Genomic DNA, 17763 nt, shown 5'->3' with positions numbered 1-17763 from the left:
AGCGGCAGAGCAGCGAGACGTCATCCTCTGTGAGGCGTTCACTGACCTGAGGAAGAGTTTGAGGATGACGCACTTCTTACACACGGTGGTCTTTCAGGGCTGATTCAGGTCTTTATCAGCTTCAGACTAAAACAAGTTCAGTTCAAATGAAATGAAGAAATTTATCCTGTGAAACAATAATTAGACTCAAACATTAAACAAGAAATGAAGTTAAATGAAACAAAACATCAAAGACAAATAATGAAACTTTTTAAGTAGAGTTTAACGATGTAACTTCCTGCTGTCGCATTACAGTCAGTTTAACGAACGCACGCACGCACGCACGCACACAGTCTACTGCCAGTTTGTCAACAGAAACTTATTCTAGCTCTCATGTCTGATGTCATTGATTATTGATCAGCTCCAGTGAGATCTGATGACAGACTCGGCTGCCTCATAACAACGTCTCCATGACGACACGAGTATCACTGTAACAGGAAGTCATTAGAGGAGAAGCGTTGTGATTGGACGCTCAGGGCTCCGTCAACAGTTTAACAACCTTCATCCATCAAAAACATTTCACAGAAAAAGACTCGATCAGTAAAATTGATTTTATTTGTTAATTAAACGTAAAGTTTGGTTCTTCAGGTTCTCCATAGAAAACATTTTCTTCTTTCTGTAAAAGTCTTTACAGTCAAACGTTCCATCATCAAAACAACCCTCACTGACCAATCACACGACCTCGCTGACAGATGGACACAAATTCTTCACTGCCGCAGCTGATTTGGTTCAGTGCTGTTACCATGACAACGTGCACCACGTGCCGCTCAGGTCAGCTGAAGTGTCAGAGACTGAAATCTGTCACCTGCATGAGGAAGAGCCAGAAACGGCTAAAGATGAGCTGACAGCTGTTCAAACTGTGGTCATGGCCCCTCCGGGCTGCTGTAGTTTCACTGTCATTCAGAGAACAAGCAGTTCAGACAGGAAGCTGTGCTGTGTTCAAGGTGTTTAATGAGACACAGGTGAACCTGAGGTTCAGTCAACAAACAACGACAACAGTCAGCTGACGATCAGCTGACGATCAACTGCGATCAGCAGTGGATCAGCTGAGGTTCAACTGTGATCAGCTGTTGATCAGCTGTCGATCAGCTGTGATTAGCTGACGATCAGCTGTCGATCAACTGACGATCAACTGTGATCAGCTGTTGATCAGCTGTTGATCAGCTGTCGATCAGCTGTGATCAGCTGTTGATCAGCTGTCGATCAGCTGATGTTCAGCTGTGATCAGCTGTGATCAGCTGTCGATCAGCTGACTGCTCACACGTACAAAAGAGAAAACAATGGACATGAAAACCAGGTGTGTCTCTGTCAGACAAACTATTTACATTCACAAACAGGACTCAACCTGTCTGCCTCCACATCACCTGCCCACAGTTTCTAGGACCTCGCCCCTTTCACATGACCCCGCCCAGTAATTTATTTGGTGGGAGGGGCTAAACACCTGCAGTTCAGTCACTGCAGAGGGTCTTTGAAAATAAAACAAATGTCCATCACAGCAGATCAGCTCCTGTTGCCTTCATAACACTGGACTGCGAGTCCCATCATCCTTTGCAGCAGTCATTCATGTCCACTGGAGGCAGGTGAGGGAAAGCCTGGACGGACGGACAGACAGACAGACAGACAGACAGACAGACAGCAGCTTCAATGAGAGACAAGGCAGTGACATCATCACAAACATGTCCACCTGTCTCTGTCTCTACCTGTCTGTCCCTCTGTGTCTCTCTCTACCTGTCTGTCTCTCTCTACCTGTCTGTGTCTCTAAATGTCTGTCTCTCTCTACCTGCCTGTGTCTCTAAATGTCTGTCTCTGTCTGTCTCTCTCTACCTGTCTGTGTCTCTAAATGTCTGTCTCTCTCTACCTGTCTGTGTCTCTAAATGTCTGTCTCTGTCTGTCTCTCTCTACCTGTCTGCGTCTCTACAGCTTGAGTTCGTTGGCGATCTTGGAAGCGACGTTCTTGAAGGCAATGGATGTTCCTGAGATCCGTTTGAAGCGGACTCCGTTGAGCGAAAGGCGGGGCAGTTTGCACACCTCCATCTCCCATTGGACGAGGCTGTCGGCGTGTCCGTCTCCATGGACGCAGAGCAGCAGGAAGGGTTCACGCTGTTCATAGTCACAGTTGTTGGCGTCCAGGACTTTCCTGATTTCCCTCATCATGTCCTGAGGCTCCATGGAGGACGTGGTCTTCATGCTCCAGGTGAACCTCAGGGAGCGGGGCTTCGATTCCTTCGGTTGAGGAGCACCAGGAGAGCCGGCATCCTCCTTCTGATCACATGATACATTACGGCTGGAGGGGGAGGAGAGAGACAGAGAGCACCTTGTCATTACATTTTAATAACAGCTGCATGAATAAAGGTGAACAGTTTCTGTTTCCATTCAGAGATTTAAAAATCAGCTGAGCCAATCAGAGCGCGGAGGGCGTGGTCTCCTGTTCAGTCTGTTGCACTGCCATCACAAGTGTCATTAGTTCATAAAGCAGCTAAAAACTTAAAATAATACAGAAAAATTAAAAACTGGTTTCAGATTTGAAACTGAGCCAATCAGAATAAAGCAAATTCTAATAATAATCAACACTCCACAGCATTAACATCCTGCTTTTCAAAACACCTGTCCAACTCACCTGGACCCCTCAGCACGCCCGTTCCTCTCAACCTCAGACACACCTCTGGCAGCAAGGACATGAGGCCGGAGACAAGGGAACAAGGAAGGAAAGAAAGAAGGAAGGACAGAAGATGAGCTTGGAAGTTTGTGAGCAGAGCAGTGAAACAAACAGCAGAAGAAGAAGCAGCAGACAGGTGTTCTGACCCGACCTGAGCTCTCAGCCTGACAGAGGCCAACGGCTCTGCCCTCACTCATGGACTTCAGGACGTGCTCTGCATCGACCACTTACGCTGTAGAGGCGTGTGGAAGGTGGGATATGACTGTGCAGGTGTCCAGGTAGACTTATTATATTTATAAAGGGAACGCTGCCTGCAGGTGTGCATACATACACACAGTCCTGATCCTACACCCTGTTTGATAAATGAGGGTCCAGGTCCTGGTCCTGGTCTGAGCTGTAACTCAGTCTTGATGTAGTTACTGAATGTTAATGTGTGCAGTCAGACGGGCTGTTTGTTTGTACCTTCGTGTGAGTTTGGACGTGAGTTTGGAGAACAGGTTGGAGGATCCTCTGGCTCGTGATTGGGCGAGAGGCGTGGCATCGTGCGACAGGCTGGGTGAGGCAGGGGGGCCGTTGTACGTGGCGGTGCGTCTCTCTCTGAGCTGACCTCCGTGGAAGGTGCTGCGACTCGCCGTCCCCCGAGGGAACCGCAGCCGGTCGGGGGGAGTTGCTCCACTGCTGATGCTGTGGGTGGAGGCTCCGCCCACTGACCTCTGAGGGGGGGTGGTGGCTGAACTGGAGGGGGAGGAGACATAAGGTTACACGTGGGTGATAGACGGGGTGTGACACTTCCTCGAAAAGACAGCGCTCTGCTCCTACATGATCTCAAACAGTCTGACGCGACAATTAATGCTACGCTAACTTCTGCGTTACCGCTGATTGAAATTTAGCATTTGGTACTGATATAAAAATCTTAGAATATCGACGTGACCACAGAGTTTGACTCGTCCAACAGACGGCTAATAACAGACTGCTTCAGGTTCAAACGTGTGCAAAGTTCAGACTTTTCTGTTTCAGCTGCTCAGTGTCTGTTTAGCTAAGGCTAACGTTAGCTAACGTTAGCTTCACTGGAGCTGTCGAGTGCTAGACAGCGGTCTAAACCAGATGATGGTGTTGTTAGCGACTTCCTACACACACAAAGTGTGAAGGGTGCGTTCGATTTAATGTTCCCAGACAGAAATTTATGGACTGCCTCACTATTCAAAATATTGCTTGCATCTGACAAGGACAGACAACAACGGCAACGAAAACAAAAACAACAACAGCAACAAAAACAACAACAGCAACAAAAACAAAAACAACAGCAACAAAAACAAAAACAACAGCAACAAAAACAACAGCAACAAAAACAAAAACAACAGCAACAAAAACAAAAACAACAACAGCAACAAAAACAAAAACAGCAACAAAAACAAAAACAACAGCAACAAAAACAAAAACAACAGCAACAAAAACAACAGCAACAAAAACAACAGCAACAAAAACAAAAACAGCAACAAAAACAAAAACAGCAACAAAAACAACAATAACAGCAATAAAATGATGATGATTATGACATCCCTATAAAGGGCTCTTTGATTGGGTTTCAGTGTAAATATTTCTTATAGTGTGAGCACTGCTAGGCTGCGTCTGCAGGCTCATCAAAAATAAATGCCATTACTCACTGTTCCATCCGAAGTTATTAATGATTAAATCATGGAACAAAGAGTGATTTTCATTTATTAACTCGGATCTACTGGCCAAGCGGTTCCAGTGGGGAACAATGTCAGGCTGATACCTGTTCTCTTTGCCGTTCTGGACCACGGAGTGTCGATCTGTCGAGTTCCTCTCGCTGCAGACGTACGTGTTCCTCCTCGTCATGCTGGACGATCCACTCTGACAGTTTACAAAATCAACAGAATTTAGTAAGAGACAGTCAGAAAACACGAAGCAAAGAGAAACAAAGTGTGTGCTGGTGTAAGAAGAAACATTCTACCTGTACAGGTACAGGAGCTCATACTCAGAGCCAAATATTCCCAGAGCTGCTTTTTGGTCACACAGTTTCTCTGATGAGGTGACGGCTTGAAAGCCAGACTTCAGCTCACTGAGAGGACGACATGTTATTAACAGCTGCCCATCAGGACCAGTGTACCGGGTCAGGGTCTGGGTCTATGGTGGGTCTCCTCCAGCTGTCCCTGAACTCTGCACTGTTCTGGTTCTTTCCACGTTTTATCAAACTGTTTGTTAAAGGACACTTTTCACCCAACCAGCAGAGCAGAGTTTAACATCTGCTCTACTTCTGCTGACAGTGCCCCTCCTCCCCCCGCCTGCTCAGCTGACCACAGGCGAACGCCACGCTGTATCCGAGTAGTTTTATGGGTACAAGTACGTGTGCACAGTGTGTGCAATGCATCTCTACTGATAAGTCTTACAGGAGTGACAGTTCATAGACCTGAAACCCTGTTTAAGGTTTCCTGCTTTCACACCTGTGTTCACCTGTCTGACATGTGAACTCACGGTGGGGGTGGCCGATGTCTTCCTCCGGTCAGGGATATCGGCCATGTTGGGGTTGTTGGCGTTCCCCAGCAGAGGACTTCCTCCCTCCGCAGGACTGGACTTCCTGTTCTGACCTCCCACCTCCTGCTTCACCTCCCCCTCTGCCGATGCCGTCGTCTGACTCCTTCTGGAGTGGGGAGCGGCAGAGGAGGCCGGACACACTGGAGGAGAACGGGGGGAGTTAAAGTCTGCAGTCTGTACATGTAACCTGGATTACATCCTGGTCCTGGCCTCAGTGTGTACCTTGGTCGCTGTACCTCCTCTGCTTGGAGGAGGAGGAGTGTTGGTTCAGGAGGTGAGCAGGAGACTGGCTGCTGCTGGACGGACGAGCTTTGAGCAAAGAGACGCTGCTGGAGGACGAGGAGTCGCTCACCTCCACCTGAAGAGCAAACACAATACTGTGACTATGACTGCTGCTCAGCTCACCTGTTGTTACCGTGGGAAACACCTCTGACCTCAGCAGCCTTGCGTCCCAGCAGCAGGTAGGTGGCTGTGATGTCATTATACTTCATCTTGGTGAGCGAATCATTGATCTCCTCTCTGGAGTAACCCATCCCCACCATCATGTCTGAAACACACACAGCACAAGAGCATGACATCCTTTCTCCTGACTGGCTGCTGGCAGCTCTGACAGTCCAGGAGGTTGTAATTTTCATGCCACAGCTGCAACCTGAGTGTCGATCAGTGACACTGAAGGACTCAGAGGTCTCTGTGTAACCTGGGTAAATCTCTCCATCACATGTTCTAGTACTCTAAATGCTGGATCCACAGAAAGTATTTAAGGTGTGTACCGATCCTCTTCTGGTCTCTGATGTCCAGCTCCGGCTCAATGAAGGGTTTCAGTGCCTCTTCGTCAGAGCCGGCATTGATCCAGCGATCCTTCATGATTTGCTGAGGAGGAGACATGTGATGACATTCAGATAACAACAGAGTGATTAATCAATCAATCAATCAATCAATGCTAAACATTTACACATTCACAGAGAATGCAAAGGATTAGCTGCTGTTGCTAACTGATGCTAATTCTCTTCTTCCAGCAGCATCACAGTCCACCAACTGCCTTTTGTCCACAGAAACGACCCCCGACGATGGAGGAGCTTTAACTTGTGGACTTTAACAACCGTTGACTTTGTCTCCGTGGACTGAATCTATCCAGTCTGCAGTCTCACCATCCCAGCTCGAGTCTACAACCTTCTTACTGTCGCACTGATTAATGACACAAACAACGATACACTGAACAGTCAACGAACAGATGACGAGTTCTGACCTCCAGAGTTCCTCGTTTCCCCGGGTTCAACACCAGGAAGCGTTTCAGGAGGTTCTCACAGTCGGTCGACATGTAGAAAGGAATACGATATTTACCACGCAGCACCCGCTCTCTCAGCTCCTGCAGACAGACAGACAGAGACAGAGAGAGAGACAGACATCAGACAGACAGACAGACAGACAGAGAGACAGACAGAGAGAGAGACATCAGACAGACATCAGACAGACAGAGAGACAGACAGACATCAGACTGTTGGATACACAGCGAAGTGGCTGATGTGTCTGAATCATGTGAGGACTCATTCTTCAGATGTCTGTCAGGTCTAACAGAGAGAACAGAGGCTCCAGTACGCCTCCCTGAGGGACTCCATATATCAAACTGTTACCGTGTCACTCACCTTGAGGTTCTGTCCATCAAACGGCAGAGATCCACTGACCAGAGTGTAGAGGATCACACCCAGACTCCACACATCCACCTCTGGACCGTCATACTTCTTACCCTGAAACACACACACACACACACACACACACACCATGACACACACCTCAGGACTCACCTTCTGTCCATTCTGAGACACCTGACCATCCCACAAAACTTAGGACCCAATTAACAGACTACTTACTACATTAAACACCTCACCCTAACCCTATGATCTATCTGATGTCAGCTCGTCACAGATGATGTGTAATTCTTCAGAATCAACAATCTGAAGTTTGGTAAAAAGCTGAAGATGGAAAGCTAACAAACAAACAAACAGAAAGATGTGTTTGACAGTCAGGAAGTAGGAGTAGAAACTTCTGACGACGTCCTCAGAGAGAAGACCCTACAAACACCACCAGAACCAGAACAAACATGGACACCAACTAGCAGCTCTCACTTTTTATATGAGCAACATTTGAGCTGAAAAGAAGAAAACCAGGAGTCAAGATGCTCCAGTCTGGTGAGATCCTGGACAGAGTCTACAGAGGGAGCTGGAGCTGAGTGACCTTTGTCAAATTAAGCTCACTTCAGGTGAAGTTGTTCATTTACAGGTACACCTCCCCCTGATGACAAACAAGCGATGTCATCACTGGTTGCCGATGTCAGTTGCAAACATCAAACTCGTTTAAATGAATGAATGAAGGTGTTTTTACCTGAAAGAGTTCAGGAGCAGCGTACGGAGGAGAACCACAGAACGTGTCCAGTTTCCCACCGACAGTGAACTCATTACTGAACCCAAAGTCTGCTATTTTAATATTCATGTCAGCATCCAGGAGGAGGTTCTCTGCCTGCAGGAGGAGGAGGAGAGAGGAGGAGAGAGGAGGAGGAGGAGGAGAGGAAGAGGAGAGGAGGACAGAGGAGGAGGAGGAGGACAAATAAGGAGAGAGGAGGAGGAGGAGGACAGAGAAGTAGGAGGACAGAGGAGGAGGACAGAGAAGGAGAGAGGAGGAGGAGGAGGACAGAGAAGGAGGAGGAGGAGGAGGAGAGAGGAGGAGGACAGAGAAGGAGGAGGAGCAGGAGGAGGAGAGAGGAGGAGAGAGGAGGAGGGGGAGAGAGGAGGAGAGAGGAGGAGGGGGAGAGAGGAGGAGGAGGACAGAGGAGGAGGAGGAGAGAGGAGGAAGAGAAAGGAGGAGAGAGGAGGAGGAGGACAGAAGAGGAGGAGGAGGGCAGAGGAGGAGAGAGGAGGAGGAGGACAGAGGAGGGGGAGGAGGAGGAGGAGGACAGAGGAGGAGAGAGGAGGAGGAGAGAGGAGGAGGAGGACAGAGGAGGAGGAGAAAGGAGGAGAGAGGAGGAGGAGGACAGAGGAGAAGAGGAGAGGAGGAGGAGGACAGAGGAGGGGGAGGAGGAGGAGGACAGAGGAGGAGAGAGGAGGAGAGAGGAGGAGGACAGAGGAGGAGAGAGGAGGAGGAGAGAGGAGGACAGAGGAGGAGGAGGACAGAGGAGGAGGACAGAGGAGGGGGGGCAGAGGTGGAGAGAGGAGGAGGACAGAGGAGGAGGACAGAGGAGGAGGAGAAGGAGGAGGAGAGAGGAGGAGAGAGGAGGAGAGAGAAGGAGGACAGAGAAGGAGGAGGAGGAGGAGAGAGGAGGAGGAGAGAGGAGAGAGGAGGAGGAAGAGAGAAGGAGGACAGAGGAGGAGGAGGAGAGAGGAGGAGAGAGGAAAGAGGAGGAGGAAGAGAGAAGGAGGACAGAGGAGGAGGAAGAGGAGGAGGACGGAGGAGGACAGAGGAGGAGGAGAGAGGAGGAGGAGGACAGAGGAGGAGGAGGAGAGAGGACAGAGGAGGAGAGAGGAGGAAGAGGAGGACAGAGGAGGAGGAGGACAGAGGAGGGGGAGGAGGAGGAGGACAGAGGAGGAGAGAGGAGGAGGACAGAGGAAGAGGAGGAGGACAGAGGAGGAGGAGGAGGAGGAGAGAGGAGGAGGAGGAGGAGGGGGAGAGAGGAGGAGGACAGAGGAGGAGGAGGACAGAGAAGGAGGAGAAAGGAGGAGAGAGGAGGAGGAGGACAGAGGAGAAGAGGAGAGGAGGACAGAGGAGGGGGAGGAGGAGGAGGACAGAGGAGGAGAGAGGAGGAGGACAGAGGAGGAGAGAGGAGGAGGAGAGAGGAGGACAGAGGAGGAGGAGGACAGAGGAGGAGGAGAGAGGAGGAGAGAGGAGGAGGAAGAGAGAAGGAGGACAGAGGAGGAGGAAGAGGAGGAGGACAGAGGAGGAGGAGGACAGAGAGAAGGAGGACAGAGGAGGAGGAAGAGGAGGAGGACAGAGGAGGAGGAGGACAGAGGAGGAGGAGGAGAGAGGACAGAGGAGGAGAGAGGAGGAAGAGGAGGACAGAGGAGGAGGAGGACAGAGGAGGGGGAGGAGGAGGAGGACAGAGGAGGAGGAGGACAGAGGAGGGGGAGGAGGAGGAGGACAGAGGAGGAGAGAGGAGGAGGACAGAGGAAGAGGAGGAGGAGGAGGAGAGAGGAGGAGGAGGAGGGGGAGAGAGGAGGAGGACAGAGGAGGAGGAGAAAGGAGGAGAGAGGAGGAGGAGGACAGAGGAGGAGGAGAGAGGAGGAGGACAGAGGAGGGGGAGGAGAGAGGAGGAAGAGAAAGGAGGAGAGAGGAGGAGAGAGGAGGAGGACAGAGGAGGAGAGAGGAGGAGGAGAGAGGAGGAGGAGGACAGAGGAGGAGGAGAAAGGAGGAGAGAGGAGGAGGAGGACAGAGGAGAAGAGGAGAGGAGGAGGAGGACAGAGGAGGGGGAGGAGGAGGAGGACAGAGGAGGAGAGAGGAGGAGAGAGGAGGAGGACAGAGGAGGAGAGAGGAGGAGAGAGGAGGACAGAGGAGGAGGAGAAAGGAGGACAGAGGAGGAGGAGGACAGAGGAGGGGGGGCAGAGGTGGAGAGAGGAGGAGGACAGAGAAGGAGGAGGAGGAGGAGGACAGAGGAGGAGGAGAAGGACAGATGAGGAGGAGAAGGAGGAGGAGAGAGGAGGATGAGGAGGAGAGAGGAGGAGGAGGACAGAGGAGGGGGAGGAGGAGAGAGGAGGAGGACAGAGAAGGAGAGAGGAGGAGAGAGGAGGAGAGAGGAGGAGGACAGAGAAGGAGGAGGAGGAGGAGAGAGGAGGAGGAGAGAGGAGAGAGGAGGAGGAAGAGAGAAGGAGGACAGAGGAGGAGGAGGAGAGAGGAGGAGAGAGGAGAGAGGAGGAGGAAGAGAGAAGGAGGACAGAGGAGGAGGAAGAGGAGGAGGACAGAGGAGGAGGAGGAGAGAGGACAGAGGAGGAGAGAGGAGGAAGAGGAGGACAGAGGAGGAGGAGGACAGAGGAGGGGGAGGAGGAGGAGGACAGAGGAGGAGAGAGGAGGAGGACAGAGGAAGAGGAGGAGGAGGAGGACAGAGGAGGAGGAGGAGGGGGAGAGAGGAGGAGGACAGAGGAGGAGGAGAAAGGAGGAGAGAGGAGGAGGAGGACAGAGGAGGAGAGAGGAGGAGGACAGAGGAGGGGGAGGAGGAGGATGACAGAGGAGGACAGAGGAGGAGAGAGGAGGACAGAGGAGGAGGAGGACAGAGGAGGGGGGGAGGACAGAGGAGGAGGACAGAGGAGGAGGAGGAGGAGGAGGAGGAGAGAGGAGAGAGGAGGGGGAGGAGGACAGAGGAGGAGGAGGATGACAGAGGAGGAGGAGAAGGGGGAAGAGGAGGAGGACAGAGGAGGAGGAGGACAGAGGAGGAGGACAGAGGAGGAGAGAGGAGGAGGACAGAGGAGGAGGACAGAGGAGGAGAGAGGAGGAGGAGAGAGGAGGAGGACAGAGGAGGAGGAGAAAGGAGGAGAGAGGAGGAGGAGGACAGAGGAGGGGGGGCAGAGGTGGAGAGAGGAGGAGGACAGAGGAGGAGGACAGAGGAGGAGGAGAAGGACAGAGGAGGAGGAGAGAGGAGGGGGAGGAGGAGAGAGGAGGAGGAGGAGGACAGAGAAGGAGAGAGGAGGAGAGGAGGAGAGAGGAGGAGGAGGAGGGGAGAGGAGGAGGAGAGAGGAGAGAGGAGGAGGAAGAGAGAAGGAGGACAGAGGAGGAGGAAGAGGTGGACAGAGGAGGAGGAGAGAGGAGGAGGACAGAGGAGGAGGAGGACAGAGGAGGAGGAGGAGAGAGGAGGAGGAGAAAGGAGGAGAGAGGAGGAGGACAGAGGATGAGGAGGAGAGAGGAGGAGGACAGAGGAGGGGGAGGAGGAGGAGGAGAGAGGAGGAGGAGGACAGAGGAGGAGGAGAGAGGAGGAGGACAGAGGAGGGGGAGGAGGAGGACAGAGGAGGAGGAGGACAGAGGAGGGGGGGAGGAGGACAGAGGAGGAGATAGGAGGAGGACAGAGGAGGAGGACAGAGGAGGAGGAGAAGGAGGCGGAGAGAGGAGGAGGAGGAGGAGGAGAGAGGAGAAGGACAGAGGAGGGGGAGGAGGAGGAGGACAGAGGAGGAGGAGAAGGGGGAGGAGGAGAAAGACAGAGGAGGAGGAGGACAGAGGAGGAGGAGGAGGACAGAGGAGGAGAAGGGATGTCAACATATTTTCATGAAGTTTAATGTCAGCTGGGAAATGAGATGAGAGTTCAGTGTGTTACCTTCAGGTCACGGTGAACTATGTGCTTCTGATGGCAGAACTGGACTGCAGACACAATCTGCACAGAGAGACAGGCAGGGAGACAGGCAGGGAGACAGGCAGGGAGACAGCAGATAGACAGATAGACAGATAGACAGACAGACAGACAGACAGGCAGAGTTAGACAGGTTCAGACCAGTATATGGTGTGTACGTGGCGCAAAGGCAGGGCCTGATACAGACGGAAGACTTCAAGTGACAGACGAGACTTTATGAACCGGGCTCTTCATCCAGCTCACCACCATATTATGGGATGCAGGTCCCTTCAGGGTGTTACCATGGTACCAGCAGTGTGTGTTACCTGTCTAAATTTAGCTCTGGCCTCCTTCTCCTTCATCCTCCCATGAGCTACGAGGTAGTCAAAAACTTCACCTACACACAGAGAGGGATGAAAGTCACCTCCAGCAGACACACGGGGGATAAAGGTCAGAGGTCACAAACCTGGTCTGACCTCAGAGAGTTCTGATGTAAATCCACACTCACACAGGTCAACCTGGTTTAGGCATTAGAACCAGTTTAAAGGTAAAGATGAAGGTGTGACTGACCTCCACTGGCATACTCCATCACCAGGTACAGAGTCTTCTCTGTCTCTATCACCTCAAACAGCTTCACTGTGGACACACGAACAGGTGAGACAGAGACAGACAGACAGGCAGGCAGAAAGACAGACAGACAGCAGATAGACAGACAGACACGGACAGACAGACAGACAGAAAGACAGACAGACAGCAGATAGACAGACAGACAGACAGACTGACACAGACAGACAGACAGACAGACACAGACAGACAGCAGATAGACAGACAGCAGATAGACAGACAGACTGACACAGACAGACAGACTGACAGACACAGACAGACAGCAGATAGACAGACAGCAGATAGACAGACAGACTGACACAGACAGACAGACAGGCAGGCAGATAGACAGACAGACACAGACAGACAGCAGGTAGACAGGCAGACACAGACAGACAGACAGACAGAAAGACAGAAAGACAGACAGACAGCAGATAGACAGACAGACAGACAGACAGACAGACACAGACAGACAGACAGCAGATAGACAGACAGACTGACACAGACAGACAGAAGGGCAGACAGAAGGACAGACAGAAGGACAGACAGAAGGACAGACAGACTGATGTGTTTGTGTGTTACAGTACTCACCAATATTTGGATGATTTAAGATCTTCATTATTCTGACTTCTCTGAAGAGCTGACAGACAGGCAGTCAGACAGACAGGCAGTCAGACAGACAGACAGACAGACAGACAGGTGTGCATTAGAGTCTGACAGATGATTCGTTCTTATCACAGTAATATCACATCTTTCTCTTTTTCTCTAAATGTGGTTGTTATTATTATTATTATTATTATTATTATTATTATTATGGCAGCGGAACATTTCGTTAATGCAGAACACACCTTAACGTGTGCATGTGCAGTCTTCACGTTGAAGGACTTGTGATGTCATGTGAGGCACATTAATGAAACACACCATGCTAATTTTGGCTGCTTGATACAAAAAGAAAACTTGCTCAGCTCTCTGATGACTAACCTACAACAGAAGTCTGACAGCTAAAACATCATTTTGTCTGATTTGAGGGATATACAGAGTTTGTTGCCAGTGAGTGATGGGCAGGCTCTCGGTGAAGCAGCCTGTAGCTGAAGGAGCTGCAGTGCCTCTCCTTCACACACTGTGAATGGAGCAGTCAGTCACTGAACAAGTCCAGGGTTGGGGTCAGTGCTGTCAGTGTCCTGCATGGGATGGGACATGTTCTCCATCAAGGATAATCATCCTCATCCTCCTTCCTACCACTACCTCCACTGGGTGGAGGGGCTTCCCAGGACAGAGCCGGTCCTCTTCACCAGTCTGTTAAGTCTCGCCCTGTCAGCAGTCAAGATGCTGCTGCCCCAGAGATTCAAAGAAGGTCCTCAGGAACACCCCCTGCAGTCCAACAGACCTGAGTCTCCTCAGCAGATACAGTCTACTTCCCCTCCCTGGTTCTCCTCCTAACCCTCTCTGCACATTATTCAGCTCCTCTTTACCTAAAGACACGAGGAGAGTCTTTATGTCGGGAGTCTGGGTTGTTTTTAGAAAAACACTGCCGGGTCCTGATGGTTGGGATATTCTAAACACAGACACTGATATAGTCTGTGATACCGTCTGTGAGCCTGCTTATAACCAGACCGGATGGCATTAAAGGCTGCGTCTGTGTTTACGGGGGGGGGGATACACACAGCTACAATGACAACATGTGAGACCTCCCTCTGTAAATAGAAAGGCCTCGTGCTAATAGCTAACAGCGCAGTGTCCTCACCACGGGGTTGTTGTTTAATTGTCAGGTGCCGACAGTTACTCCTTCTATCGTTAACAAATGCCGCCAACCTCTTCCTCTCTCCTTTGTCTGCTCTGCCTTCACCAATCAGAAAATGTTCAATGCAGGGATCTTGTCCGGATTCACCGTGGTTAGCCGTGCTTCCGTAAACAGTATATATTAGTAGACTATAACATTGGTCTCTCCTCGGTGGCATCGCAGAGCGTTATCAGTGGATCCCTGGTGTGAACAATCAGGCCTCCAGTGCTCCAGAACCCCAGACGCAAAAAAAAACAAAGTAAGGTGAGGGAAGAGTAGAAAGCTCAGGATGAGTGAAAGCGGCTGCAACAGGTTGCCAATCGTGTGACGCCATCTTGGCTAACCTATAGATCGAGTCTGAACTGCAGCTACAAACCAAACTGGATCCGGTCTGCATCCGGACTGTCTCTCACCTTCTGCAGGCTGGTGGGGTTCAGCTGGGTCTTATCAATGATTTTGATCGCCACCTTTCAGGAGAACAAAGATGATTGACATCTTTAAATCAGTAGTTCACATCTATAAAATTTAACAAACTTTGTGTTGTTTTAATGTGTAGTGTATGTAAGTGTCTGTCTGTCTGTCTGTCTGTCTCACCTCTCGTCCTGTGAGGACATGTCGAGCCAGTTTCACTTTTGCAAAGTTCCCCTTCCCGATGGTTTTCAGGAGTCGGTAGTTTCCGATGTGAGGTGTCTCGTCTGTGGCGGACGAAGAGGTTTTACAGCGAGCGGAGCGGACAGAGCGGGACGACACCTGACCACGACCATCGTCCACTGAAGTATGCTGGGAAGATAAACACATCACAGAGACGGACGGTGTGTAGAGCTGTTAACATTCAGTCAGGGTCATCTTCACATCCTGCAGAGACAGGTGTATCAGCTGAGTCTGTCCTGCATCCCAGAATAACTACAGGTATTCACTGCAGGTGAACTTTCATCTGGATTTCAGGATGTTAGAGAGACCAGGCGACACTGATGTGCTCCAGGAGGAAACATCCGGCCAGTCACAGCTTCCACATCACACACTACACTCAGACTGAACAACAGAACGCCTCCCAGCTCTGCAGCCTCCAATGACAGAGCAGGACGTGGAGCAGGCTCAGTCCGACAGGTCGACACACCTGACCCGTCACTGAAAGATTTGATATCATTACCTGGAATATTCTTAATAACAACACAGAAAACACTCTCACTGTTCAGCTGACACCTCAAACTAAAAGCAGGGGAGGTGAGCCCCAGCTGCCCCTGATCCAGTTTTATTTACATCAACAAAAACAGACAAAGAATATTTACTGCTGACACTTTGATTAAAACAAAAACCAGACAAAAACTAACCAAAGGACTTCTGGAGCATCTTTCATGATGCCTGGAAATCTCAATTGTCCTTCAAGGCCCTTCAAGACCCACTTTTGAAGCACTGTGACATCTTCCAAGACAAGCCAAACGATCTCAATTAATGTCAATTAATTACCCTCCAAAACCTCTCAAGGACCCCTTGAACTTTTCCAGGATACATGGGACCCTCTTAGAGGTGTCACAACTTAACAGGACCTCAATGGCCCCATGAGGGTCTCAGGATCCCTGGGACCCACTATAGCAGGGGTCACCAACTAGATTTGGTCGGAGGGCCAGACCCTCTCTGGACAGACAGCTTGGGGGCCAGATACATTATTAATTGATGTTTAATGTTTAAACAAATTTTTTAGTTTATTTTATCAGTCAGGCTCCTCTAAACTACACCACGGTCAATGAGTGACTCAGATATTCTGCCTCAACTCAATTTAAGTAAACTTTACTTATAGCACTTTAAAAACAAACAGAGGTGGAATAAAGCCTCGACTGTGGGGCGGTCACATCAATCACTGGCTTCAAAGCTAAAAGTACACATTTTTTGAAAATTTCTCTTTGGAGATTAATAAAGTATCTATCCATCAATCCATCCATCCATCGCTGCAGCCTACTGAATGTTTTATTTGTGATCTGTGTTTTCTTCTGATCCCAGGTCAGTATTTATCTGCTATTTCAAGTTATGCCAGTAGGTTTTTTTTCCTTTATTGGACTGAGAAGTCGACTAGTTTGAAGCTTGCTGCAGAGACTTTGAAATAAAAACCAAATATTAAGCAAGGGCACGAGGAAAAGGTACGTAAAAAACAATAAATGTTAAACAGTGCAGCGAGTTTCAAAATGGAAATAGGGTCATAATGGTGGATTACTGATAATTCAGTTGCTTTGATAGTGGGACCACACGATAGTTTCTCTTTGATCCTCAATTTGATCCACAATTTTGGAATCCAGTTCGGGCTGGTTAACAATCACTATAGGAACACCATAACATCTTCCAGGACACCTGAAACCCTTTCAGTTGCCACATACTTATTGGCAATGACAGTGATACCTCCTTAAGGACACCTGGAAACTCGTCAATGACCCTACAAATCTTCTGAAGAAGCTTTTGATTCCTCCAAAAATGTGCTTGGATCCACTGACACATGTTCCCTTGCACCTGGAACTCTCTTCGAGGCCCTCAAAACTTGACAAGACCACCTTGAACCTCCTTGAGAATGCCTGAGCCTCTCTCATTGTCCCTGAAGAAGCCCCAGGACCCCCAGGACCCAAGAATCGAGTATCACAGTGTGTGACAGGATGCCTGGAACCCTGATAGATGAACTCATATCTTATCAAAGATCCTGGAACTCTCTCAATAACCTTAAAAACCTTCTCAATGAGGTTTTGAATCTCTTCCACATCTGGGACAGTCTTAGATGCTTCAAAAACTTTTCAAGAACACCCGGAAACCTTATTGGGGATCCTGGAGATGCCTGAACCTTCGGTGTCACCAAGGATCCCTTGGACCAACAACAGGAGCACTTCAATATCTATACGGACACCTGGAATACTCTGAAAGACAGTGCTAACTGTCTCAAGACACCTGTGAACCTCCCAGAGGCCCACTGGGACCTCTTCAGAGAGAAGTGGACCTCTGAAGTGGTTTTCCCATTGACCACACTGACGCCTAAAACCTCCTCAGCCTGCCAGGAAACGGTGTACAAACACCTGGAAATCCTCCTGCATACACTTGAACCACACTAATGACTCTAAACCATAAAATCCACAAAAGCGTTTAAAATCCTTACAAAAAGCCTTCACGAGGGGGGCAACTTTAATTATTCACGATAAGGATAAATGTATTTGTTTTGGTTTGTCATGTATGACTTTTAGTTACTTTCGTACGAGTTCAAACGCTAAAGTAACAGACACAACAACAAATAAAACGACTGAATACTCAGATGAACTCACGTTTTCGGTGTCCCGCTCGTTGACAGTCGGCAGGGGGGTCCTGGTGGACATATTATCCGGGTCAGTGTGAGGGAGGTTCGGTCATGAAGCCGCCTGTCCGCCACAGAACACCTGTCTAAACTTAGCGGACCGTGTGCAGATTGGTTTAACTTCAGGATGGCTTTATCGGAGCAGGTGATCACCCGGCATCACTACTTCCAGTCTTGACGACGGAACCAGAGTGTTATCTGGCCCGGCTGGGCTCGGCTCGACTTCTTTTCCGGCAGTTTTTAACCGACATAGATCCAAAGTGAACAGGAGCAACAGTTCCTCTTTACTGGCTAAGTTAGCCGGCTAGCCCGTGGCCGCCCGGCAGGACCGGGTGTGTGTGTTTCTGGGACCAGAGCGACTCCAGGTCTGTCAGCTGGTCTCTGAGTCGGGTCCGGTCTGAGCGACAGTCTCGGTTCCTTTAGCTCAGCGGCGGTTCGGTTTGTTCAGCTTCTCCTCATCTTCTTCGGAGATATTCTCTGCTAGCCGCTCCGCTAGCCACAGCCAAGATGGA

The 17763-nt window shown here is 50.1% G+C and overlaps 1 protein-coding gene across 3 annotated transcripts; it reads right to left on the bottom strand.

Moving 5' to 3' along the window:
• Positions 1 to 582: 582 nt before the first annotated feature.
• On the bottom strand, positions 583 to 17759 carry LOC121622066 (MAP/microtubule affinity-regulating kinase 3-like). 3 transcript variants are annotated; one of them, XM_041958886.1, is made up of 19 exons: positions 17223 to 17759; positions 14524 to 14709; positions 14343 to 14396; positions 12741 to 12789; positions 12117 to 12182; positions 11873 to 11943; positions 11535 to 11591; positions 7631 to 7765; positions 6895 to 6996; positions 6498 to 6617; positions 6022 to 6121; positions 5686 to 5798; positions 5474 to 5609; positions 5192 to 5391; positions 4473 to 4570; positions 3158 to 3430; positions 2657 to 2701; positions 1942 to 2323; positions 583 to 1631 (listed from the first exon to the last, which is right to left on the bottom strand). In XM_041958886.1, the coding sequence occupies exons 1-18, from the start codon at positions 17271 to 17273 to the stop codon at positions 1954 to 1956; spliced, it is 2226 nt and encodes a 741-aa protein (XP_041814820.1). In that variant the 5' UTR covers positions 17274 to 17759; the 3' UTR covers positions 583 to 1631; positions 1942 to 1953. The 3 variants fall into 3 exon arrangements, with proteins under 3 accessions (XP_041814820.1, XP_041814821.1, XP_041814822.1); XM_041958887.1 differs by lacking the exon at positions 2657 to 2701; XM_041958888.1 differs by lacking the exons at positions 14343 to 14396; positions 14524 to 14709; positions 17223 to 17759 and adding an exon at positions 13894 to 14154.
• Between the last annotated feature and the right edge of the window lie 4 nt (positions 17760 to 17763).

Source organism: Chelmon rostratus, chromosome 18, assembly GCF_017976325.1.
Source record: "Chelmon rostratus isolate fCheRos1 chromosome 18, fCheRos1.pri, whole genome shotgun sequence".
NCBI lineage: Eukaryota > Metazoa > Chordata > Actinopteri > Chaetodontiformes > Chaetodontidae > Chelmon > Chelmon rostratus.
This window is presented reverse-complemented; position numbering and strand designations above follow the sequence as displayed.